General features: G+C 38.3%; 1 protein-coding gene across 1 annotated transcript; it reads right to left on the minus strand.

The window, feature by feature from the left end:
- Nucleotides 1-795: 795 nt before the first annotated feature.
- Nucleotides 796-25,699, minus strand: LOC140234595 (RNA polymerase II-associated protein 1-like). The gene is made up of 28 exons (XM_072314626.1): nucleotides 25,622-25,699; nucleotides 22,493-22,722; nucleotides 21,795-21,883; nucleotides 20,526-20,613; nucleotides 20,037-20,077; nucleotides 19,448-19,540; nucleotides 18,744-18,897; nucleotides 18,140-18,415; nucleotides 17,521-17,835; nucleotides 16,781-16,989; nucleotides 15,877-15,978; nucleotides 15,180-15,347; nucleotides 14,433-14,603; nucleotides 13,590-13,797; nucleotides 13,214-13,311; nucleotides 12,668-12,825; nucleotides 12,128-12,328; nucleotides 10,519-10,738; nucleotides 9,944-10,053; nucleotides 9,293-9,644; nucleotides 8,358-8,500; nucleotides 7,397-7,609; nucleotides 6,567-6,692; nucleotides 5,489-5,652; nucleotides 3,924-4,056; nucleotides 3,125-3,290; nucleotides 1,593-1,841; nucleotides 796-936 (listed from the first exon to the last, which is right to left on the minus strand). The coding sequence occupies exons 2-28, from the start codon at nucleotides 22,701-22,703 to the stop codon at nucleotides 796-798; spliced, it is 4,599 nt and encodes a 1,532-aa protein (XP_072170727.1). The 5' UTR covers nucleotides 22,704-22,722; nucleotides 25,622-25,699.
- Between the last annotated feature and the right edge of the window lie 1,650 nt (nucleotides 25,700-27,349).

The following is a 27,349-nucleotide window of genomic DNA, read 5'->3' on the forward strand; positions in this document are numbered from 1 at the left end:
TACCCCGGTGGTCTCCTGCTGCTCAACACATTTCCACTGAAATGGATGTAAGTTACATAATGATCTCAGTCACACCTATCAAGTGTAAACTCACTTAAAGGCCTGATGAAGTTCACTAGGCCTGAGTTTTGTGAAAAAGATGGAAAAGAAGAATACCTTGTTCCATTCACATTCAGCACATCATTATTAAGTACAGATAACTTGTAATGATATATAACACATCCACAGAGGTGCACTTCATTTTTTAACAGTTTACTCAATGCATATATTCAAGTCTTGAAATGTACATAAGGTTGTGTTCACACTGTAGACAGGGTGAAAGTATCATTAAAATGTTGTCTACAATGAAGTAACAACCATATCAGCCAAAAACTTTACTGACTGGTTACTTGTTTGACATTTGTCTCCACAAAATGCAAATGCATTAAAACGATGTTTGCAACTGACCAGTAGAGGGAGGTATGATTCAAGAGTGGACTACATCTCAAACAAAGAGGAACACCCATTTTGTCATTTAAAAAACAAAAACAAAAAACAGTATAAGACTAACAGAGCACAAAAACAGGGTTTGTCAGGATGCATCAAGTATGAAACAAAATCTGCTTTCCTAAGCAAACATTTTAGGCTGGACTATGAAGTATAAAGTTGCATAAGCAGAGGGACTGCCACTAACACCTCACCACCAGAGACTAGGTCACCAGTCATACAAAGTGATTTCCACTTGCAACACACTATCACTCACCCCCAGACCCTCACATCAAGGTTTCCCTGTCCCCTTGATCTTCTCCAGGGGAGCTACTTCCGTCGCTCCTGTGCCAGTCTCTCGGCTGCAAATAGGATGTTGGCCCGGTCCTGAGGCAGAGAGTTGTGCAGGGTGTACCCCTTGGGGTCACTGGAGCTGGGGCCTTTGTACAGCAGCAGTAACTGCTTCAGGTCCTAGGAGAATGAGCAAGCTCATATGACATTCTAGCACTTAACACATTTCAAAACTTAGTCCTCATATCACTGAAAGTATAACACCGCTATTGCATTTGGCATGAGTTTAGATCTTTCCAGATACTGAGGAATGTATTTCCTTCCTATTTCTATAGTGAGTCATTAACATGTTTAGATATTTTTTTTTTTCTCATTTTTGTACAGCTAGTTTCTATTGGTCAAACATATGGGATATGAGTAACAACATCAACCACTGATGAAATATTCTAGTATACAAGTGGGTGAGAACATGTACAGGAATAATCAATGATGATCGTTGTGACACAGAGTTAGCTTAATGCTCTTCTTTTAACTTTTTGTTTGTGGTTACATGTTTTTCTTGTATTGAAGTGGGTTTCGTCCTGTTTAGAAACAATGAAGCAAGATGCATCAGTCCAAATGAAAGAATCAAATATTGCTGGAACTAAATGGAAGATTTTTCAATGAACTGTTAACCTATTTATTATAGACAATGGTTGCATACAAACTGTACATGTAACTCTCAATTATCACAGTCACCAGTGATCAATATATACATGAAAGATTAAGGCTTCCTTCTTGTTATCCCTATACATGAGATGCCCTCTCTCAAACATGCCTCAGTGTCTGAACCCTACCTCATTCTGAAGTGCCAGGATGCCCTTCACAATTTTCAGCTGGGCTCTGGCAGTCCTGACTGCCTCCCCCTCAGTCCCGCCAGCCTTGGGGCTGAAGGCGAAGCTGACCACATGGTGCACGGCTACCAGATGCATGATGGGAGACCAGGTGGGCCGCACCTTGCCACGGTGAAGACTGCTGAAGTAGACCTCCACTAGGTCAGCCTCTTCCTCACATGGGTGCAGGAAGGTCTCCATCGGAATGAGACACTGGCAAGGGAAAGGAAAGGAAGTATATGTAAAAGTATTACCACAAAATTGCAGTCAGCTGCACAATACAGACAAGGTACTGTATATGTGACCGTGCATCACAAAACAAACAAAAAGTCGCACACACTGATTTTGTGTGAGGACTGAAAATAGGGGAAATGAGTCAACCTAGCCGATCTTGACTTTTTCATATTTCCTGAAAAAGCAGGTCTTCTTCTACATTATGCTAAAATTTGGGGTCATAAAACGGGAAGGAAAGTGTGTTTTTTAGCAGTTTATCTTGAACATTTTTTTGGTAAAATAGTGTGATTAGGTGTGTCTTGAGAGTCCCCTTTTCATTTCTTGAAAACCTTGTACACACTCTTCACTTTCAACTCTAAGTAATAACTTTTGAAAGGATGATGCCACTGCTTTGAAAGTTGGCATTAATTATAGACAGAATGTGTTAATGAGTCATGATCAATTTCAGTTTAATCTGATAATCCCTTCATTGTTGTTACTCCGGTGGTTTACATCCTATTTTTTGTCCCATTCATCGCACAGCCAGCACGGCTTGGTAAAGATTAAGCGTTTGAATAGACACTGTACGTCAGAGCCTCTTTTCTCAGTTCACACTTTTCCTGAGTGTGTGCTTTCTTTCTAATATTTAGATAGGATAGGAGAGTCCATTTGATTTGATTTATACATCATTTTAAAGCTTAAAGTCTGCTCTTTCAGAATATGCTCTTAACTAAAATTTCATGACTGGTGACTCTCTGTTTGTTTTGTGATGCATGGTCACATATGCCACATATTTAGCGGGTCTAATTTTTCACAAATCGGGACTTCTCAATAATTTTGTAAGTACTTAAATTCGCGATTGTGGAGTACAGTACTGAACGGAGAAAGTATGCATGCATGTCATATTTGTGTCGGGAGCAGAGGTAATTTTTGTGTGTGTGTTTTTAAATTTGCAAAAAGCACCCAACTCGAAATGAAAACCTTGCAAAATATTCGGTGTATACAGTAAATGGCAAGGATATTCAGAAAAACATATGAGTGTCTACAGGTGCAACTCTCATACAACTCTACATCATGCAATCAAAAAGGTGCTAGGTCTGCAAGCGTATTCATAGCACTCAATGAAAACATTCATGCCTTAAATTATTACTTGACAAATAGTCTTTTGTAATGAGTTACTGTTATCTGATGATGATCACTCTTTCATATCTGTCATTATTCACAACTGGAGTCATTCAAAGCATATAAAATTGAGAAAGTATTGAGACCTTGGCAATGCATACCTGGGATGGACGTAATGACAGTGTCCTGATGACATCAATATGGTCAAACCAGAGGGCCTTGCGAAGGTGGACACTGAACCTCTGCTGTAGAGGGAGGAGTACTACGTGGGCAAAGAGTGGGTCTCCGAAGGACACCGCCTCATACTGGGACAGTGCAGCAATGTACCTGAAAAGTAATTTTGAAACAAACAGCATCAAGATCATGTTCTCCACTTGCTGACTAAGCTTCCTACAAATATCTTACTTTCCTTCACCCCATTTTCAAGAGACATGGACAGTTGCATATTTACTTGCCAGAATAAAGTGAATGTTCATACAAAGTAACTGAAGCATTAATTTTCCCTCTCTCCCTCTTCACTATATAAATTTACTTTTTGTTTGTCTATAGATCTGTCTGTCAATCTATTCATCCACCTGTTTATACACCTATCTCTGTCTGCATCTCTATCTACTGATCTATCTATCTATCTACCTATTCATCAACCTATCTTGTTTTGCAATATACACACACCTGTACGTAAACCTGTAGTTTCATTCACACATGCATACTCCAATGTACATTCACATGTATATGTAACATACAAAGCACACAAGACACTACAAAATAACAAAGGCAATCAGCTACTATTACCTGAACACCTTACTCCCAACTGTATGTCTGGTTCTGCAACACAAAGCTTTAATCTTACAAATTGGACAGCATGTATAATGTCCAGTTGACAAGAATAGAAAATTGGTGTAACCAGCGCAGCTCCTCGATTGGTCAGAATTTGCAATACTTAATGTGTGATTTACTTACAGGTCATGGAATGATGCTAGACCAGGTATCTTCTGATCAAAGTTGAGTGCCTTCATATTGTCTGAGGTGGTGTAGATCTTGAACAATGCTGAGAGGTAATGATGAACTGATGGCTCCATGAACAAGTCACCAGCTGGAAAGAGAGAGAGGAAGAAATAAAGACAAGAAAGAAAATTACTCCTTTATAGACATTCACACAAATATGCATACACATGCAATTAAACACATGTAAACAAAGGAAAACTGACATACATAAATTAAATTCATATATGTACATATGTATACAAATACCTATATACATAAATACATACATACATTCATACATACACATACACATACAAACATGTACACAGGTATTGTGTATATGTGTATACTTAAAGATTTTATGTTGCAGAAAGACAAAGCACATTTCACACATAGAAAGACAGAATCATAAGTTTGCCAGATACATATCAAAATGAGGACTGTTGAAAATTAAAAAAGACGGTTCATAATATCCTGCAACAGCAAGATGTGACTGCCTGACTCCATCACTCAGGCTAGGTCAGATTTTGTTATCAAAATAACAGTCAAGGAAGTAAGTACACACAGAATTTGAATAAACCTGTAGACTAGGTTATTGAATGTATTCACGTTGCATTAGATTGGTCATTTCAACAACTCTTGGGTTGTATTTGACATACTTTCCAACACCTGTTCAACATAGCATAAACAATTATTTATATCTCTTGTTTTTCTGGGACACCTGTAAAAACATTCCTGGCATTAAGGAATAGCATACCTAAGCAAAAAAAAAAGCATTTTCTCATATTTGTCATGCCCACAACACATTTCTCCACATTACTGATCAACAGATAAATCCACACAGGTCCAGCACTTTGTTTTCACACCTGTCTGAAATTCCTAGATTGTTGTTTTCACACCTGTTTCAACATTCCTAGACTGTAGATTCCTTCCTGTTTATCAAATTCACTGACTAGAATCATATGCAAGACAAACAGGGACAGTTCATGAGTTCAACCTCTCACTCTTCTTTATTTCACTCACTTTTGTCTACCATTATTTTATTTTTCCAAAATGTTAATCAGTGTTTATTGTGAGTGCACAAGCTGTCCTGGAACAGAAAATGCATACAAGTGCATATTGCCAACTGAGAAGCAAAGGGGAATAGAGGCTGTACACACTTGATGGAGCTAACATAATTATACTCTTCAACATGATGATGATGGTGCAAGTGAATATTTCAAATGACTATTAAGATTTATGAATTCAACTTGGTTCATAGGTAAAGCGTATGCTCTGCTATACAGCTGATTAATGGTGAACAAAAAAAAAAAAAAAACACACAAAACAAAACAAATATGGATACATGGATCATCTCTAGGATGCTTGTGGGGTGGCATATTTATCTTTACACATCAAATAAATTACATCCAGACAAAAGAAAAGCAACAACAACAAATATTAAAGGGGCATGCAGCATAGGATTAACTCATATAGCCATACACGTCATAACAAGAACTGTCCTAGGAACAAACTTATTGGACATGCTGACAATGTCCCACCTGTGAGGAAGACACAGTAGAGTCGTGCAATCTTGGCAGCCAGGGGAATGGACTTGAGACTATCCGGCCGCCATGTCTCCAGCATGAAGACCCAGCGTAGGGTGTCAGTGACTGCAGCCATGATGTAAGGGGGCAGGGACTTGACCGATTGACCCTTCATCTCTCTACATGTATGAATGAAGCATGATACAGAAGAAGAGCTTTTACAAATGACTGAACTCATGTTCAGCAGTTAAACAGACTGAGAAAATGAACATTCTGACTGTATCATATTTCAGTCAGTTTATTGGCACAATACAAAATATTTCCAACAATATGAGTACCAAAGAAACATTAATTGTATAACATTTGATAGGCATACACTGGAGATTTAAAAAAAAAAACTCAAAAAACCATGTGCTAATTGAGTCAAACTTTGTTCATCCACAATCCCTCTGCTGTTTCCATATGACATCTTACAAATCCACATTTTACCTACTGGTAATGCACTTGATACCAGCTGCCTTACAATACATTTGACAAACTTTGTTTTACTTTGTGCTCTATTGTACAGTGGATTCCCGTTCTCAAAAAGTCCTCAGGAAAGGCAGTTTCCTTTTGTTATATCAGAATTTTGTTATAACCAAACAAATAAACAAAATAAAAAACATAGAGCCGATAATTTTGCGACCTGGATTTTTATTTCATTGTAACAAGAATTTTGTTATAACGGTGTTCGTTATAATGGGAGTGCAGTGTACACTATCATACACACTTCATGCACTGCATTGGTCATGGGGAAGAGCATGATTTATATCAGCTCAATTACACAACTGATAGATCCATGTAACATAAAACATGAAGATATATAAAGACATATAACATAAAGAAAATAAAGCAAGACATACCAATGTAAAGAAAACTAACCAAACTACCCCAAAAATCCCCACTTGTGTCACCATATTTATCATAATCATGCACGTAGAGTCATGCACTTGATTATCTTTTATATAAAAACAAAAACAAAACAAACAAACCTTGTGTGCATGAACATAGCATCACTGGGTTAAGATTTTCTATGAAAGAGCCCAAAACTCACGCTTTCTGTGCCTCAGAGAAGAGCTGGACCAGTGGTAGGAATGGCCAGTCCAGTGGAAGGAGTGGACCAGTGAGTGGGGGGAACGCCAGACTGGACAACTCATGAGGTCTACCAACAAAACGGGATCTGTAAAAATATTGCACAGTCGAAGAGATATATGATGGTACTTATCAAGTCCCTCTGACAATTCTAAATATTTAACACATGACAAATTGTCGCTGGGGTGACAAGACCTTGTATCTGCAATTTTGGTGAAAATGACTTTTTTTGATTAATGGTCAAATAATGGGTTAAGTGATGTCCTGTCCAAATCCCAACTGTCTTACTCCAAAAATGAAGCCACCACGGCATGTCAAAGGAAAGGCTATCCCATTCGCCACAATGCTTTGGCCACCATGTTTTTTGGCTCTCCTGAACATTTGACATTTTGTAGATACGAGGTCTTGTCGCCCCAGCGACGAAATACCATACAGCAAAGAAAGAATGAACAAACAGCAGCACACTGATTAAATTTAATTCAAATCACATTTCAACATTTACTTTGCTGTGATCAATGCAGAGTAGCAATAATGAAGATTGAGAAAGTACATTCTACCTTTCTAGACTGTTAGAAAGGCATAACTTGGGGCAATCATTATTATCATTTTCTTTCATTTATTCTTGCTGCCCTGAAGCACAGACTAGCATCATCACATCTCATCGGTATATTTATGAATGTTGAGCTAACATGCAGTTTGCCAATCCTGTGCAAGAAAATCACTGAGATTGATCAATTCACCCACTCTGAACTGCTGATGAAAGGATAGGAAAATGATTATGGACTAGCTTACCTTGACTTTGGCAATGAATTCTTCTCCTTCCCAAAGTACACCATGTACAGGTTTCTGATGCTGTCCAGCTTCAGATAAGCATCATTCAGAAGCTCACCACGGCTTGGACTACGCTCCTTTGGTTTTTCACTAGGTGATGAGCTATCACCTGCATCAGAAAATGTGAGGAATTCAGCCAAGTCTGCTGCCATGGGGTCCCCTACACTGCCTTCTCTGTAGATTTAAATAATAATAATAATAATAATAATAATAATAATAATAATAATAATAATAATAATAATAATAATAATAATAATAATAATAATAATAATAATAATAATAATAATAATAATAATAATAATAATAATAATAATAATAATAATAATAATAATAATAATAAATGAATGAATAAATGGATAAATAAAATATGCAACTTATTTTTTGCACTTTATTACTATATCTTCCCAAGTCTTAGTGAAATGGGGAAAAAAAAATTGAAATAACTTCCATTACTAGCATATCTGCTAAAAAAAATAAAAAATAAAAAAATAAATCTGATACTTGGTCTTTGATCAATTAGACCTCTTTTAATGTCAGATTTCTCAAGCAGTTCCAAGCCTTCAAGATATGATCTGCAGCTTCCATAGTACCAAAATTTTATGCACAAATGAAATAACTTTGCACTATTGTGAAAGTGAGCAACATCACCTCTTAAGCTGATGCCACCTTAGCCCCATTATGTTCAGTTAAGTACTGCAGTGATTTCTTTCACTTGAATATTCCTGTTTCAAAATGGCAGTCTTTAAAATTTTCTACGGTAAACTATAATGAACAAGGACACAACTGAGGGGTATCGGGACTTAATGAAATTTTTTTTTACCATTTCAGTATTCTTATCGTAGACCATGAAAAGACAAAATGAAGCTGAAAGAAGTATTTGCCACTTGTGTTCATCAGTGGTCACATGACCTGCAATACTCACGAGAGGAATTCAGTGCTGAAGAGGACAGTGGACATGAGATCATGTGCGAAATGCTCGCAGCCTGGATGTAGGCGGGCAAACAGCTTGATGGCTGCCTTGTGGTACAGCTTGCTGTGATGCTTGCAAGACTCCACCTGTTGAACCTATTCAAACAAACCAGATCCATTTCATCACAGCATTAGTAAAATATGATTTTATCAATACACAGACACATATCATTTTTTATAAAATGAATATCACCCTATAAGGAGTGACAAGGCATCATATGGAGGGGAAACAGAAAGTAGGAGTGGTAAAAAAGAGAAAAAAGGAGAGACTGTGAGTCAGAGCTAAACTCAAGGGAAAACATGTGTTACTTTACAAGGAAAACAAAATAAAACATCTCTTGGACAATAGGCTACAGAAACAGAAGTAAATGCAAAAGGAGAGACAGAGATATGGGGAATATTCATGCAGACAATGTAAACATGCAAAATAGTTTGAAGGCATTAAACAGACAAACACACGTGCCAATCAACAAATAATGTTGATTTTTTTTTTCTCCCAGATTTAAAGCCATGATAAATATCAATTGACTGATGAAACTCAATAGATTTGTAATGTCCAAGGCAACTCATCATACCCCAAGCCACTCATAGCAATAAAGCTGACATGTATGGCATGTTTAGATCACAAGGCTCAGCATGTCTTTATTTGCAATTTTTATGCATAGCGTATGAAATAACTTTCACAATGACTCACCTGAACCATACATTGCTAATCCTCTATTCAGAAAGATTTAGTACTTGAAAGGGTCTTATGCACTGATCATACATAGTAAGTAGGCTTTACTTCAAGCAGACAACAACTGATACACGCAAGTCTCCAGGAAAATAGCAACCGCTTGCCCTGTGATTGTCACGAAAATCTTGGGAGCCACTTCTGTTGTTTCTTACCACACACTGGAATATTTTGATGAGGAAATAAGTTGCCATGTGCTCGTGTATTGCAAAATGTTCTGCGAGTCCACTGTTTCCACTCGGGTTCTCCTGACAGAAGTTCTCCAGGTAAGGAATGATGTAGCAGCTGAGTGCGATGGGTTCAAATTTTGCAGCCACACCCTTGTGGATTTTGATCAGCTGGTGGGTCAGTCTAAAGAGAGCCATACTATATCCCAGTGTTGACCTTTGCTGGACACAGGGATGCACTCGGTCATCACTGTCGTCGTGGTAACAGCTGAAGCTAGGAAGTGGTTGGGGAGAGTACCTCTTTGCATTCGATGCTGCATACTTCAAACTGGAGTGCAATCTGAAAAGTATCAAGGAAAAACAGTCAGCATCACTGCCCTCTGCTCCTAAAAATAAATTTATGGCCTCAAAGAATATTTTATTACGTCTAGACATGATAGGAATATGACTAAATTTCTCACCATTAATAATTACTACAAAGGCTTTCTAAGAGCCTTTTTCATATTTTGTGTGTGTATCTAGAATGATAAGCTTCATAATATTGTGGAATGAATGCTGAAGAACATAGGCAAAAGTTGACAACTACTTAAAGGAAATATATACATGTACGAGAGAGAAGAGAAGGAAGGAATAACTTACTGAAGATTGTGGACGGCTGAATGGAAGGATGATGATTTCATGTATGGCAGCAGTGTATGGGTGACAAACTCCTCTATGTGTTCAAGACAGTCAACGGCTTTGAAGGATGGCTGAAGATGAAGAACAAACAATCAAATGCCCACATTTAAAGATTGAGGCAGCCTTATCAAATTACAACATACAATCCTGTAGTAACATGAGATTTTTGTCTTCCTTTCCTTTTTAGATTTCTGATTGCAAATGGGATTAATGTGATGACTCAGACAATCTGCATGTAGAAATTACTTGTCTGCTTTTATTCATGCAATTTTCGATGCATAGGTTCAATTTATGGAGGAAGTGTGTAACATAGCTTGTAATTGCAAGATGCATAAAACTTTACGACAACAATCATCAAGTAAAAGTTGAAATATGTGGAAACAAACAGTAAAGATGTGATCAGAACTACTGAGATGAGGAAATGAGAACAGAACAGATTTCTGCTAGCATTATTCTTGAGAAAACTCATCAGACAGATCTCAATTTGCTGCAAAACAGAACAAGCATTGTCGCACATGATACAATATCTGACTCACCTGCAGCATACTCTTGACATAGAAGGTGGCCAAGAACTCCAGGGCACTACCAGCGAGGCACATGGCCTCTGGCGACAGGACCTCAGTGCATCCTGTCATCTCAACCAACCAGCGTTGGGCGCATGCTTCAAGGGGTGTGGTCAACCCAGTCACATGACTCCAGTCGATTGGTGGCGGGCTAAGTGTATCCTGCGATGGCTCCACGTTTGTGGCATCATTCCTAGTATAACCAAAGTCAAAAGAAAGGTTACGAGTTAGAAACCTACGCCTGAAATCCTATGCGGTCTCTTGAACGAAAATGAGTGTGTAATTGACTCTATGGCATAGTATTATTCTAAAATTCATAAGAACTTTATAAACATCAAAACATCAGAATCATAAGATTTGTAATACTGCATCAACCAACACTAATGAATATGCAAGCAAAAGAAGATTATTCCACATATGATTATATAGCTTTGTCTCAACATAGAGGTGCAGCAGCAATTAAGCATATCACATATACATTTCATGAGACATAAGGTGAAGAGGGAACTGCTTCTTTGATAGATCTGCAATCTTTTGACTAAAAAGAGAAAGTATTTAGTAGATCAAAAGATTCCACCCTGGACTATGCGAAATCATTCTGCTTGATTCTTAAAAATCCAAAAGGACCCACAAACGCTATACCCCTCACATAACTGACAAATTGTGCATTTTCCACTGTGAAACTGTGGGACTGTGAAACATTTGCCACAACCATATTTGTGCCACTGCTTTACTGGACACCTTTGTAACTCAAACCTCAGTGTAGGAAAAGTTGTGCACAATGGCTAATGCCCCATGGCAAAATGTACTTTACATGTATATGTAGACAGTCTGCAAATGTAAGTTGTTGTAGATATGACCACATCAAAGATATTATGTTAAGACAAAGAAATGTCTCCCTTGCTGTTGGCAAGTCAATGGGAATACTTGCAAAGTAGCAGTTCCTTGATTTTACTATTACAACTACATGAACGGCAAGATAAAATGTCACATACCACTGCAACTAAGCAACATATCCAATTCAATAGCATATTATATCTCAAAATGGCAGAGCAGGCACAGAAGAAGTATGGATATAACAGCTTTGTCTTGTACATTGTCAAGTTAAAGGCATAATTTACCATTTGCAGATGAAAGCATTAGTGCTTTAAAATAGTTCTAAAATGTGAGTTAGGGATAGAAACAACCACTGTCAAAATTTGAATCCGTATAATCGATGTTAAGTGTTGTTAAATACACAAAATGTGAACAATAGTTATAATGAAAATGTTTCCAGACTAAACCGTATACAGTTACGGTTTACTGAGAAAAACCCTGATATCTCCTTATATTTTAGGTTTCATTGCAAATATTTAATATGGTAGGATGTTTTATGATACAACAGACCTACACATAGGCATCAAATGTGATATCTTGAACATTTTTGAAATCACTGCTCCCAAAGGTAAACTGGACCTTTAAGGGAACATACGAATACGAAATGTCATATTAAATCAAGTCGGTAGTTAAGGCATTTGAAAAGAAAAAATACCTCCAACAAAAAACAACCCAAACATCAAACATATATGGAATATAAGGTCACCTCATTGCAAATCTTGCTTGTAACTCTGCTGCTGTTCCTGCCACCTGCACCACCCCCTCCAGTAAGGAAATGAGGGCACTTGCCCTAATTAGCTGTAGCCTGTGGACTTGGTAGGTGACCTCTTCTTCCATGGAGGAGAGAGGGAGTACTGATAGTCGTTGGAAGAGCTGGAGCTGCTGCATCAGCAATGGGTACATTTCACTATGTTGCAAAGGAAATGTAGACAGTGGTTGAAAATTAGATGCATGTCTTTTTGATATAATAATGCGTCAAAAGATTCGAGCTATTCGTATGAATTTGAACTGATACAGAAATGTCAATATGTCAATATCACTTCAACACTTAAAAACACTTACGAGAGGTTGGAATAAAGAATTTTGGTACTTTTGTTACATAAATATTATCAAATCATTCCACTGAGAGAACAGAACATATGACTTGGAATGAAATCTACCAGTAAATTGGGCACTAAAATACCACTGGTCATTAGTCGAATGGCTCCTAGTTGTTGACAAATCACATATTTTCCCCTGAACTCACCGGTACGCTTCACATGCGAAGCCATACCGCACACAGGCTGACCAGGCTCGGAAGCTCTCTGTGCTGAGGTGGAACGCCTCCGCTACATTGAGGTTCATGTTGGTGGGCTCCACTGATGTGTATCTCAGAATGGCTGCCTTAAGGGGATGCTTGGACACCTGAAACCAGAACAGGTTAAGAAGGAATTTCACTGCACATTGTTTCATTTCTGAAGGAACAATGTGATGACATATGACACTCATAAATTGTAGGTAATCTCTAACACTGTAAAACTAAGCGAACTGCCCAACAAATGTAGTTATTTTTCCCTGCATTTCCTTCTGCCTTTTATCAAAGCTCATTAGTATGTATCAAATCTTGCTTCAAATAAGAGAAAGGCAAACATACAAAACATAAGATACAAAAAAGATTTGATAGACAGCATAAAATGCTTTCTTTGCCACAAAAGAAAAGAAAAGAAAAGAAAAAACGAACACATCAATAGATATGAATTTTATTTGATATGACTTATCAACAAGTGATCAAGGCATTTGATGTCCAACTCACCAGTGTGTCTGCTATGTATCTACGACTGACGCACAACACTCTGATTAATTTCATTGCAAGAACAGTAGGGTGACCATACAGGTTGGAAACTGGATCTTCTGCAGCAGTGAATCAGAACATTAAGAAATGATGACAGGTTTAGCAAAAATACAACAAAATATTATTGGTAGAACAGGTTTCCAAAATCAGCAACAGTCACTTTATGGATCACACACATCATGATCAATGATTTCAAGTTTATCCAAGTACAATCCCCCACTTTAAAGTCAATTGCTGTCAGTGGAGGCAAAACTATTCACATGACAATGCAAGGTTATGTTCAAAGAGAAACCTGCTGGGTAACAAGTTATGTCCTTCAAAATCAAAAGCTACACACCCTGCCTGGTCCATGATGTGGTTGGCAAAAATTCTGCAAAAACAACACGGACAAGGCGGGGACATCGGAAGACGGCAAGCGCTGAGTCAAGCGAGTGCCTGGCGATACGGATGAGGATGGACAGTGAGTTGAGGATGGCCGGAGGAGATGGTCTGACAACCTCTAGGATGTATCGCAGTCTGGGGAGCAGGGACATCTTGAGGAGACCCTAATGACAGTGGACCAGGAAGGGGGAAAATTGTGAAGTACAATACTTAATCATGCATGGACCAATTTGCAAGACATATCTTTGGTAAATAGAAGCACATTTTGTGCATCTAGAAAGTAGAACAAAGATTACAAGGAGCAATCAATTTTTTCATTGAGTAACTACACACTTGAAAATATGACATAAGGATGCCTTCTGTATCACAATAGGTGTACAAGTGAAATATTCCATTTAGATCATTGCATTGCCCTCCTTGATAATGAAGGATTTCACATTTCCATAGAACTGCTGAGAGAAATATCTGAGGTTTTTTCCTCATTTAATCATTTCTAGTTAATATCATCTCATCTTTAAGAATGCTTCATTATGCTTTTCCAGGGTGAGTGTTCCACAATTTTTATTAAAAATAATATTGGCATTTCTGCTGCCACAGTTAAATACTTTACCACTGTGTGTATGTCGAAGAAGTACCACTGTATCTCAAAAGATTTTTCTTTGCCTTTTTTATACAACCTGACAACCTTTTAATAGTACCAAGGAGTAAATGGCCCTTTTCATCTGAAGACGATTGATTCTATTTAAACCAGAATGTGTCTTGTAACAGGTATGCAATGAGACAAAGAGACATAGAATACCTTGATCACATCTTGACTGGCTATGTGTTGATCGGGTTTGCTCTCCTTCTGGTCCTCTTCCTCCTCTTCATCATCATCATCGTTATCTTCATCTCCTTCCTCTCTCTTCTGTGGCAGCATCGGAGGCACGGCAAATCCCTGATGCCATGTGTAGATCTTATCCAGTGCTTCCTAATAGTTTGATGGCAGAAGAGTGTGGCATAAAAAGATGAAATAGGATAACATGTCTACTGTTGCAAAGAGAGAGAAATATTTGAAGAAATTGGTATAATGGCAGCAGCAAGGCCCGTATCCCAAACTAGGGCTACATGTATTACAGCTACTGCAGCAACAATCACAATGCTTGAAACTAATTGGTTATGCAATGCTGTTGAAATTTAGTGGCAATTATTGCAGGTAACAATCACTGCATCTATGAAATACAGTCAACATCAATGCAAGACCTAGCCCAGTCTACTGCTGTGCTCCAGGAAAAGAGTCTTCTGTAAAAGTGGAATATTCGCGGTGTTGAAATTTTCGCGCATTTCGCACAACCAGAAAGTACCGCAAAAATAAAAGCACGCGAATATTTTTGCTTGTCATATGTTCCTGTGTGTGGTGTATTGAGTCCAAGGAATAATAAACACGCGAAACCCTTCTTACCCGGCCAAGCGTGGAAAATTAGTCGCACAAAAATATCCGGTTTTACAGTATTTCCTTCACACTTAAGGCTCTACAAACAATTGGAATCCTGCCTCACTGGATTACCTCATCGCCAGGTTGGATGATCAAGGCAGCAAGAGCCTCTATGCCAGCTGATAGGACGCCCTCATTAGAGTCATCAATGGCCCAGCGGAGGAGGAACAGAACACCGGCCTTGAGGAGCCTGGATATGAGGGGACTTTTCAGGTCTCCACCTAGGCTGTCTGTACGGTACTGAAACAACATAGTGAATACACTCAATTATGTAGTCAACATCCATAATGATTGGGAGAATTCCTCAGCTGCAAGTCAAAAGGAGAATAACTTATGTTGGTTTCTGTAGTATTCAACATCATGTGTTTAGGTGTTTGTACGTCCATAATGGCTAGGTATGGCAGTAATGATGATTATATTTTATATGAAATAAGCCTTATCTGTTTTATTTTATTATCACTATCGTAATTTGTTACCATCATTACAGATGTTATCTCTACCAACATAATAAATCACTATCATTATGATTATTAACATTACAAGTAGTTGTAGAAGTAGTAGCAGCAGCAGCAGTAGTATAAGTAGAAACAAAAGTTGTAGTAGCAGTTAGTACCGTAATAATAATTACCATTTTCATTATAATCCTTATCAACATTATGTTCTCAAAGATTCCAACTTAAAATCAGAACACATCTTTCAAGTACATTTGTAAGAGTTGGTGAAAAGAGAAAACCCCTTGTTAGCAATGATGGAGTAAGAGATTGCTCACATTATAAATGACCCTTGCCAAAGTCTGCAGGGCTAAGACCCTCTGCTGGATGACAGCGCTGCGAGACAGAGTGAAGAGTTCCTCCAGAGAGTAACCAGGAGCCTAGCATGGACCAAACAAGAAGAGGTTTCTTGAAAAGTCATGTGAACAGTATATCACGAAAATATATATTCTGTTCCTGTCCAAAGACAAAGTTCTGTGGCACATGATGTCCTGCAGCTTCTAGCACTATCAAAAACGTATCAAAAAAGTAAAAAAAAAAAAAAAAAAAAAAAGTGCCATACCGAGTATGAAGGTAACTTTGGCCAAAATGAATACAGATTTATTTATGCACACAGCAGAAAGCAAACTAGGTTCATTTAATTTGGTAAACTTAGCCTGTCCAGCAAATTGGAATATTATTTTGTCTTGTTTTAATATTTTCGGTTCAAGCCCCACGGAGTGTGTCGGTTCATACAATTATGAATAGATTTTGATAATAATTATCTTCATGCATCCTGACTCTTAACAAGCATCACAAATTACAAGAATAATTGGAATGCTGTAGAGAGAATATCACTGAATCAAGAGAAATATAGGAAGTTTTCATTTCTTTAAACCACTGTTACACATAGTTTGGATGTGCTAAGCACTAATTAGGGGGAAACATTACAAAGTCTTATAGAAATACCAAATTGTACAATACTGCAGATTTGTCAGTCATGACTTAACATAGGTCTAATCAGGGTACTCTACAGATCAAAAGCACAGCAGCTTTTAAAAAGACCCCAAAAGAAAAGGAAAAAGAGATCTTTTCCCAACAAAAACACTTGTTTGTTGGTGGCCAGAGAAGGCATTCAACTTTAATACATATCAAAGTGGAAACAAACAAAGACAACCAAAACATGCAGTTTTGTCTACCAACCTCTTGTTCATCTCCATGGTGATACAGCCCCTCCCTGACAGGCACTTTGGCATTCCTGGACAATAGCTGGCCATTGAAATCAAACCTAGCTTGAGATTTACTATCCGCAGGCTTGCCTGAAGGTTTGGGCAGATCACTCATCCACTCAAGCTTGTCACCCTCTACAACTTTCATGTTGAGCCACTTTTTATTCACCTCCACTGGGAATGCTGTATAAAGGGAGAGAGAAAATTAGTGCTAGACGAGGCTTAAAATTCTGTTCTCACAAGTAGCAATTACCGTACAGAATATTCAACACATATACTAATCATACACTATGGTGAGACAAGTAAATTGTGACTGATTCATTGGCGAACTGTCAATTAACACGTGTTTATATCTTGTAACTTTTCAGAAGTGTGCAATATGTTAGTACTTCAATATTGCTTGGCAACAATTAATCATCTATCATGTTTTGGCAATCAGCTGCAACTGCATCCTTTTGAATGATACACTGTCCTAAATGACTGATTGACAGGTTCTATTTTTGCATATGGACATGCTCAATGTAAAAACCCACAGAAAACAGAACGATAACAGCAAAAAAGCAAATACCAAGAGCATTGTATGTTACACATAGGCCTTTTCGCTTTGTATCAATGAAGCACATGTACAGTGATAAGAGATATTTTCATCAGTTAAAAGTACTTAACAAGTAGCATGGTGGACTTTCTTTGAATTCCCTGAGAGTCTTGTCTAACCTGCTGTGGAATCAACTTGAGTTGATTTCTCTCCACCCACACTGGCTTCTCGTATACTTGAGGTCCCAGAATCCTGAGTGGGTGCTCCTCTTTCACTAGTCTTAGGTTCCATGGATGTATCCATCTCTTCTTCACCTTCTCTGAGAGGTGATGATGCCTGTTTTGTAGACACAGGTGTTGCTGATGAAGATGATGATGGTGGTGATCTTGAATTGGTTGCTGAATGTGATGGCAATATCGACTCCTCTCTGGCACTCTCTTGTGGCTGTTTGCTTCGCTGATTTTTTGTGCGTAGGAATGCTAGTACACCTGGATCTGAAATAAGTACAAGTGCGTCTTGCTTGAGAAAGAATTGGGCAATAATCACCATCAACATCTTTTGTGAAAGAGAGATGTGTATTTTGACTCCATTAGTCTGTCTCCACTTCTCAATATCAAAATTGCTTTAAGTGTAATGAGATATTCCTCAATCTTTTCCCTGCCTATGTTATCTATATTCTAATTTGCAATTAATCAACACATTCTCTTTTCATCTTTTGTCTTTTTTTCTGTTTTTATTTCTGTCCAGTCTCATATGTTAATTCCCACAAGTCTGCATTTACCCTTCTTTCCCTCTTACCAAGCATTGCTTTCAATCTCGCCTGCTCCTGAAGGATCTCTTCCTCAGACATAGCAGCCATCTTGGACACATTCTCCAGATGAATGTCCTGTGCTTGTTGCTTGGCAACATCCTCAGTGACACCTTCTGCAAGTAAACCTGAGCCGTCGAGCAATCTGCTGGCCGGAAATGATGTTGATGATGGTGCTGATGTCATCGATGCCAAAGCAGCTGTGTTTGCATGCACCTCTGTGGGCGTCTGCTTCATCGAGTCTGTGACGGTCGACTCTGCCGATTCTTTTACAATTGTGAAAATTTTATATTTGTTATCGATCCTCTGATAATCAATGCTTCAACATAAAATGTGCTGACTCTCTTAAAACAAAATGATGCATAAGGACAACCACAGAGAATCAGTAGAAAAGATTTAGCTGAAACTTTTTTTCTACATTTGATTGCCTTTGTGTTCATATATCTTCTGTACATCTAACAGCAAAAATAAATATATAAATAAATAAATAACAGCTGGGCAAAGTCTGTGCTTATCTTCGTAATTATTCATCATTTTTCCCCCAACAAATTAGGAATCATAACAACAACAAACATGAATGCTGCTCATCATTACCTTGTGTTTCCATAGAAACTTCCTCTGATTCAGGTTTCCCTAGTAATGTTGCTCTTGTTGGTGGCTCCAGTGTCACTCCAAAGTCTACAGGAGGGGTTGACTCAAACTGCTGTGCAAACAGACTCTGTTTCTTCTTAGACTTGCCATCTGTCGCCTGGGACAAAGAAGTGAATGTGATTTAAAGGTTCTTACTGTTGAAAACTACAAGCAATGCAGTTGATGACACACTATCATAATGTTTGTTTTCCCAACAAAACACTCTGCCTTATTTTCAATATTGAAACCAGGAGATTATCGATTCAAAGTCATTGGAAATTAAGTGTTATTTGATCAACTGTGCATCATCTAACTCAGAAAGTAGTAATGCAAACTTTACATAAACACTGACATTGTATGGTTTTTATTTCTGTGCAAAAATCTGGTAGTGAAACTATGTTTCATTGAAACATTCTAGCTTCAAGTCAATGATATGGAATTATTCTACCTCAGAGTTAGAGTCACAGATTCATGCATAATTCATCAGAGTGAGAAATTAGTTTCATTGCGGGGCTGATGTTGCACAACTTCAAATGACTTAAATGAGCAGAGAAAAATGATTCCTTTTGATGGACTTTCAGCCAGATAATATACATGCAATGATAATCTTTGTTTTCTGTAAACAGATGGAGACTTAACAGATTTAACCTTCAGTGGTTACATGTTACCTTAGTGGCTGAGATGTTCCTTTGAGGCACAGTGGGAAATCCCTGAGTGGTAACTTGGGGCAAAAACACAGGTTTCTGTCTCGTGTCGTGTTCCTGTATGGAGAAATTCAATGATCGGATGCTTTAAAAGTTGCCACTTGCAACTACATAAACTTACATTTCTTACGCTGGATTCACTTGCATGAACAATTGCATTTCATCTACTCATATTTATACAGGGTCACTGTGATATTTGACAGTAAAGTTTGGTTGCCTCCATCACTGATCTTTTTAAACTGCAAATTAATTGTCACTGAATACTATCATTGGAACTCCACTATTTCTAATAACAGTCTAAGTACTGAAAAGTGACATTCAAAGCCCACATGTTGTGGAATGATTGACATAATGAACACAGAACATTCTTTTACTGAATGTGAAAAACTGACACCCTTCTTGGAATCATTCTACTGTATTTGTTCAATAACAATCATTACATCCAGCATCTTGTCATTGAAGCTTCCTGTACCTCAAACTTCTCATATGAACAATAATGCCTGTTGACATACAAAATTCTACAGCAAATATACCAATATTTGTTTATTCTTACCATTATCCTTGCCAACACTGCTGTTATATGTGTGTCATGTCCTATTGGAAGAACATTAAAGTAATAATTAATCACAAAGTCAAGATGTCTACAATCACAATGTGAACATGGATGTCATCTATCAAAATATAGTGGTGATTGCATTTCCACTGTTGCAACCAATGCCACTGATACACCATCACTACCAAAGTGATATTAGTAGTAATGAAAATGATAGTTTATCATCAATAGTTAATGACCATAAATAAGATACATTAATGATACTGCAAACTTGACTACCAATACATTTTACCAGTATATTGACAAAAATTACAATGGAAATGTTGCAAGATCCATCAGATTCACACGGTAATTGCATTATTGTAGGTAACTACGTGTACATAAAACTGAAATGCTATAACTTCCACTACACAAATAAACAAACAAAACAATTCTTATACAATTGAAAATCAAATGTGTTAAATAGATAAAACAGTTCACTGCACTTACTATCCATAGCAGCTTCTGGGTCATCTTCCTCATCATCATCAAGGTCAAAGGTCATCCTCTGCCCTACTTGAGGCCCAGATGCTGATGTCTTAGCAAACACAAAGAAATAAACCAGCAAAATAGGAAAATAGAATCATATTGTTTTGATACAGATATACATTCTGACAACTTCAAAGCAATCAATAAGTTACTTTATTAATGAATTTAAAAAAATACTAATTTAACTGTCAAGAGCTATTCATATCGTAATCGTAATGATTGATCTGTTGACTTGAAAGTTTTTATGAAAGAACACATCAAAGAACAATTGTGTCAAAGAGAATTACACCAACAAAAATTTCTACATATGGATCATCAGATCACTGACAAATTTAGAGCAATTAAAAATCGGTTGTATCTTTCAGTGCTTGATGTTTGATATTTCATTGATCTGCTAATGCCACATAATCACAACTGCACACCAATTTGCAAAATTACTTGAATATTTCAGAAAGAATTCCTTTCAAAATTATGCTCTAGCTCTTATGAGACCAAGAGGGATGCATAGATATTTGTCATACTAGAAGAAAACATATAAAAACTTCATAATGGATTAGAAAGTAGTACGAACACACAGCCTGTATAAGTTCTGGAATTGAACAGTCCTCGTGTTAAAGGTGCATGGTCCCGGTGTTTTAGTCAAATGCGTACGCGGGCGCACAGCGCAAGTTTCCTATAGAGACCTACGCTATCGACTCCTCTTGAGCGCTTACGCTTTGGCCCACTTCCCCGAGTCCGAAGAAGTCCGATCCACTGTAGTCAGTGGTCCGATCATAGTTCGGCTCATGATTCGGTTGAGGGGGATGACAGCTTTAGCAAACTTCTTTTGTGATGTCATAATAACAAGCACATATGCACGCACCCTGGCATTACTACAGACTGCGCGATGCGCAGAGAAGACAACAAAGGCAACGTTACTTAGCAACACCTACGCACTTTACTCTTGATGACAGCTCAACTTCGGTAATCTTCGTAACAATGCTAGCAGTGATCGGCAGTATCATCAACAGCGCCCTCTACACTACCGGGACTATGCCCCATTAAGATCACTAAACCTTAGACACAGGATAATCACTATTACTCTAAAATAGTTATAAAGGTTTATTCTTTTGAATTGTCATAAAAAAAGAAAGAAAATCAGATAAATCAAATGTAAATTGTCTGTAATACTTCATAACCTCGATTAAATTAGACATGAACAAAGATAGCTGAACTACACATTGAGCTTACTGTGGCTGAACCAGAATTGTGCTGATTAGACTTGAATTTCGACCGTTTCTTGGGGAGTGACTCCATTGCTGGCATGGCTTGGGGTAACCCTGGGGGAAAAATCAGAATCCATTAAAGTACTGCAATAACTGCTTTATTTTTTTGATATGCAATATGCCTCACAATCAACAGAATAATAGAGACTCTAGCACAAACAAAAGTAATTGTTGTTATCAAAGGAAGACTAGGATCAAAAAACAATATATGTTGGGGTCTATAATCACAATCAGGAGGCTTGAATTGTTCTAATTTTTGTCCTACTCATAGGCAACTAGCATCTATTGGCAACTGATGTTTGCTTGCTCACTAGAATTTTTTTAAGATACCAGTACATTAAGCAGCTAATGTCACCTTCACTCTTCTTACTCCCATACCCCACTCGAAAAAAAGAAAAGAAAAAAAAAAGATACATGTAGATGAAAATAACAAGAGAATGATTCGTTTTTAGTCAATGTTGACTGCCAACAGAAAGCATCAGTTCATACAAGGAGAGAGCAACAATGCACCAGAACAACTTTATAAGTTCACATATCTGTATACGAGAATTCACCAAGCAGTGCATCTATGACTGTGTTACAAAGTGGAGGGCTACAAGCTGTCCATGTTTAACATCTAAAAAAGAGAAGGTGTTTGAAAGTGTGACATATGATTTGACAGACCTGGTATCGTGACGACATCCTTGGCAACATTCACTCCGCTGAATTCCTTCCTGGTGTCAGCAGAGGGACCAGTGTTTGATTCACCATAAGATGCCTTGCGTTTGTCTGCCTTTTTCACCTTCACCGATGGTGTGCTCTTCTGGGCCAAGAACTGCTCCTGTAGTCTGAGGAGGTCTTCCTCCGTCTCTCCTGGTTGGGGTCTTTTATTCATTTTTTCGGCAATGCTATATCTGTATCAAAAGATGCGTACAGACATGGGGTATGGGATGAGTTATAGTTCAACTATGAAGTGCTCAATTGATCTATTTGTTCAAATGCCCAATGCATGGTGGTGATGATTGTCACATATACATGAGCAAATTTAGCAGTTTTGGTATGGTGTATTTGTATAGTTCAGAATCTTCAGATTCTGAAGATTCTGAACTGTACAACATACCATTTGGTATGGTGTACAGTTGTACATGCACTTACACATATGGTAAACTTATGACTAAGTGATAAATTGTATTCCTTATGACTAATAGGGCAAGAAAAAAAAAAAGTCAACAGAATGAAACTTACTGATACCAAACAAAACAAATGTGGTCACCCTAAATATTGATGCTGTTGTGACATAATCCAAGGACCTTACAGACACGCATCCCTCCAAAGAAACAGTGTGCAAACCCAAAGTACTTTACTTATTTCGATAGCAGTGCATCATTTTGAAAATTTACAATACACCATGGAGGTATACAGCTCTAGGAATACATTTACACTTCTGCTTACAACAATTACAAACATCTTACTATCAAAGATGATAAAGTGAACTTGATTTGTTTACTATCATGTACGCATGGGCTTTATGGGGCTGTATGGGCCTGGAATATGCTTCATGTAATAGGCACGGTGGTGATATTAATAGAATTTTTTTTTTTGTCACTGTTTTCTTTCGTTTTTTTAATTTAGGTTTGCTGGTGTTGAAGACTTTTTTTTCTTCTTCTTCCTCAGACTCATCTCCTAATCTCTTCAATCCTGAAGATTGTTGCACATACAAGCTGATTGTGTATAAGTGCATGTGTGTGTGTCTGTGTCTGTGTGTGTGTGTGTATTTGACCACTTTGATAGTATTTCATCCTGCTATTTAAAATCCACAGTAAATTTATGGTCCACTTCACGTAAGTCTATGGTTTGTATGGTGCATAGTCTGTGTCAAATAATTGGTTAGTACGTAAAGAAAGTCAATGAAAATAAAATAGGCCTACCCTGATTTTATACATTCATATCATAGCGTTAGCCTTGGCTTTAATACTTTGACATTGTGTGTGTTAATCCTCTATAGATTACCGTACTCTACATGCAAAGTTGAATAGTATTAGTAACAGAAGTCAGTGTGTTTTTCTCACAATGACCTCACCACAAGGCTCAGGTCAGGTCCTGTACAGCGACAGAGATGTGTGTACAGGTCATCCCAGCTCATCTGTTCAGTGGAAATCGACTCACACGGAGTTGACTGTATATTGAGTTGACAGAAGTGACAAGTCTTGGTTGTCCACTTCAGAAAAAAAACACCCCAAAGCAAACGTTCTTGGCCCCGGATCTAAGGCAAGGCAATCCTGGTCTGGGTGAGGGGGCCAAATTATTATAGGAATTATTATAGCAAAGATCGCAACCACACTCCTATCAGGTACCATATTCGAGAACTGAATCGCATCGCCATTCGTTCTTCCCAAGAACTGTAAGGAACTGGAATTCCCTGTCGTCAGAAATTGTTTCAGCGCCATCTGTGGGATCATTTCGAAACCGTCTAACGGTTGATCACAGTGGCTATTTTTTTTGTCAAATTTTCTATGTGCTTGTAAATATCTGTAAATAAATTGCATTATAATGTAAATAGCACCAGTCTGCAAGAATCTTCAGTCTATTGAAGGAGGCAGACTTAATCAGAAGAAGAAGAAGAAGAAGAAGAAGATCTAAACTGCAACCAGCCTAGCTGCTAGCCCCGGCCTAACCCCGGGACGCTCCGTGTTCACAGTTACACACTGTGGGAGCGTCCTGAGTCAATAGAGTGCTATATCGGTAAGCTTGAAAAACATACACAGTCTGTCACAGATTTTCGCGCCTCCGTAAGTTTCGAATTTTACTAGAAAAAAAACTTACTTTTATAGTATACATAAGATTCTTATCTAATTCCTACCATACGTTCACCTTGTTCTTGTTCACACTGGTCCAATGATCTTGAAAAAACGTTTTTTTTTACAGGTCCATCTCCTAGCTCCCCATCCCATTCACCATTTTCGAAATCAGTATGCAGTACACTGCGCACGTAAATATTCATGTGCTGGGCGGAGTCGCAATGCTTTTTAGCCCTCTGACAAGGCCTGCGCGCGCGTACCCACCCAGAAAGCAACGCAATATACAGCGAGAGGGTTTGCCACAACAGTATGATACGGCCTTGCCATAAAGCTACAGCTGTACAGATGAATTGACGGCCAGCGCATGCGCACAAGTTTCAAATCCATTGACTGTATAAGATATCGTTCTCCCAAGTTCCTTTCGACCGAGTCGTATTTAACTCATCAATTCGAGCAGAAATGGAATATTGGCAGGACCAAAAGTTGAACGCAGTCAGTCTTCAACATTATAACTTCACCTGTAAGTCTTCATATTACAGAATTTTTGCTCTTTCATACTGATATTTAGGCGCTATACTTCGCCTGTCATGATCATATCTGCTACAATGCGCAGCCCCAACGCTGAGTGTTGGGGCTGGTCGCAGTTACTGAGTTAGCCCCGGCCCAGCCCCAACGCGTACAAGGACTGAAGGAGCGCCCTGGGATTAGCCCAGATCTAGATCTAGACTCTAGATAAGATGAAATCAAGGAGGGTGCGTAATCAAATCGACAAAGAATCTTGTTAGAAAGTGTTGTTACAGTGGACTGATTACATCCCCTATTAACAACGTTTAGATCTAGGTTCCTAGACTAGTTACCTACTCAGGCTCGTACTCTCATCGACAGAACACATTTCTCCACATAAAAATACACGCATGGGACCAAACAAATGCAAATAACGGACACAACATTGAAACAAAACTTAAGATAACGCAGATATGTGTATCTGCAATTTGATGACATTATGCTCACTTACAAGTACGGGAATAGAAGCACTTGTAACAGATTTTCCTCGGAATATCCTAATCAAGAAAATAACCAGTGGCAGTGCATCACTGGCCATCACCTTCACGTCCGACTTCTCGCACAACTCGCGCTCTCTGTGCACCTGCTGTGTACGCACGATCTCTCCGTCGTGGATCATACATCCCAATATCCCAATCCATATTAGCGTTGCGTAATTTTGCACTCACGACGCGCTCTGCGGAGTACATACAGTACAAGAGAATTGAGAGGGAATCGGGCTAGCTCCATCAATGATGCTGGCTCTCATCAGGGAGGTGGTCTCTTTCCACCTTCCTGCTCTCATCACCTACTCTCCCATCCAGCTCATGCACTCCACCGGGCCGGGATCCATCCCATCCATCCTGCAACTTCCCCGAGAAAAGTCCCTTATATACTAATATGTTAATTAAAACACTATTTCTATGATACTATATTCCACAAACGTTTATTACCAAAATACAGGAATCTGTTCCCAAGCGCGCCGGAACACTTGTTTTTGTTTTTGTTTGTTTGTTTTTTGTTTGTTTTGTTTTTGTTTTGTTTTTTGTTTGTTTGTTTGTTTGTTTGTTTGTGTTTTTTTTTTTTTTTTTTTTTTTTTGGGGGGGGGAGGCAAAATCTCGACGGGGGCACGGTTATGTGACGATGGGGGGATGGTGTGGAAGGGGGTACCCCCTTCCCACGGTAGGGACTTTTTGTAAAAACAGAGTACAAAAGTTGCGTTCATAGAGTATTTAAAAGCAAATTCATAGGGAATCAACATATGTAAAAAAATCAGTTGGAAGGACTATATGGTCATAACATACGGAGGGTACATTATGTGACGGTGGAGATCTTCGGCGACGGAGCGAAGCGACCGAGAGGGGGAGGGTGTGGGAGGGGGATACCCCCCTCCCACGGTAGGGACTTTTTGTAAAAACAGATTATAAAAGTCGCGTTTATAGAGCATTTAAAAAGCAAATTTCTGAGGAATTAAACATAATGAAAAAAAATCAATACGGAGGACTATGATTATTACATACGGGGGTATATTGATGTGACGGATACGGGGGTAATTGATGTGACGATGTGAGATCCGCTGCGAGGGAGCGAAGCGACCGAGCGCGGGGAGGGTTTTGGAGGGGGATACCCCTTACCACGGTAGGGACTTTTTGTAAAAACAGATTATAAAAGTCGCGTTTAGAGAGCATTTAAAAGCACATTTCTAGGGAATTATAGGGGGAAAAAAATCAGTGCAAAGGACTATTATTATAACATATACGGGCGTACATTATGTAACCGTGTGAGATCCTCTGCGAGGGAGGGTGTTGAGGGGATGCCCCTCTCCCACGATAGGGAATTTTTTGTAAAAACAGAGTATAAAAGTCGCGTTTACAGAGCATTTTTAATTATTTTTTAGGGAATTAAACATAATAAAAGAAATCATTGCGATGGACCATGATCATAACTTATGAAAACTATTCATTTTACTTTAAGTACGGGCAGAGCGAGCGAGCCACTTTCACTTTGCCATTCGTCTGAAATGTATTCATTAAAAGCTTTTAAAACGTGATCGCGTTGTTCGAGCAATAAAAGATATTCTTACACTTTTAGAAAGCAGAGAAGAAAAGGAAAAATGTAAGGTTTACTGAAGGTATGTTTCATCGGGCACACTCGAGGACGCGAAGGCAGCCCCTGCTATAAGTGGGATGTCCTGAACTAA

The sequence above is a fragment of the Diadema setosum genome, chromosome 1 (assembly GCF_964275005.1).
Source record: "Diadema setosum chromosome 1, eeDiaSeto1, whole genome shotgun sequence".
In the NCBI taxonomy this organism is placed as follows: Eukaryota; Metazoa; Echinodermata; class Echinoidea; order Diadematoida; family Diadematidae; genus Diadema; species Diadema setosum.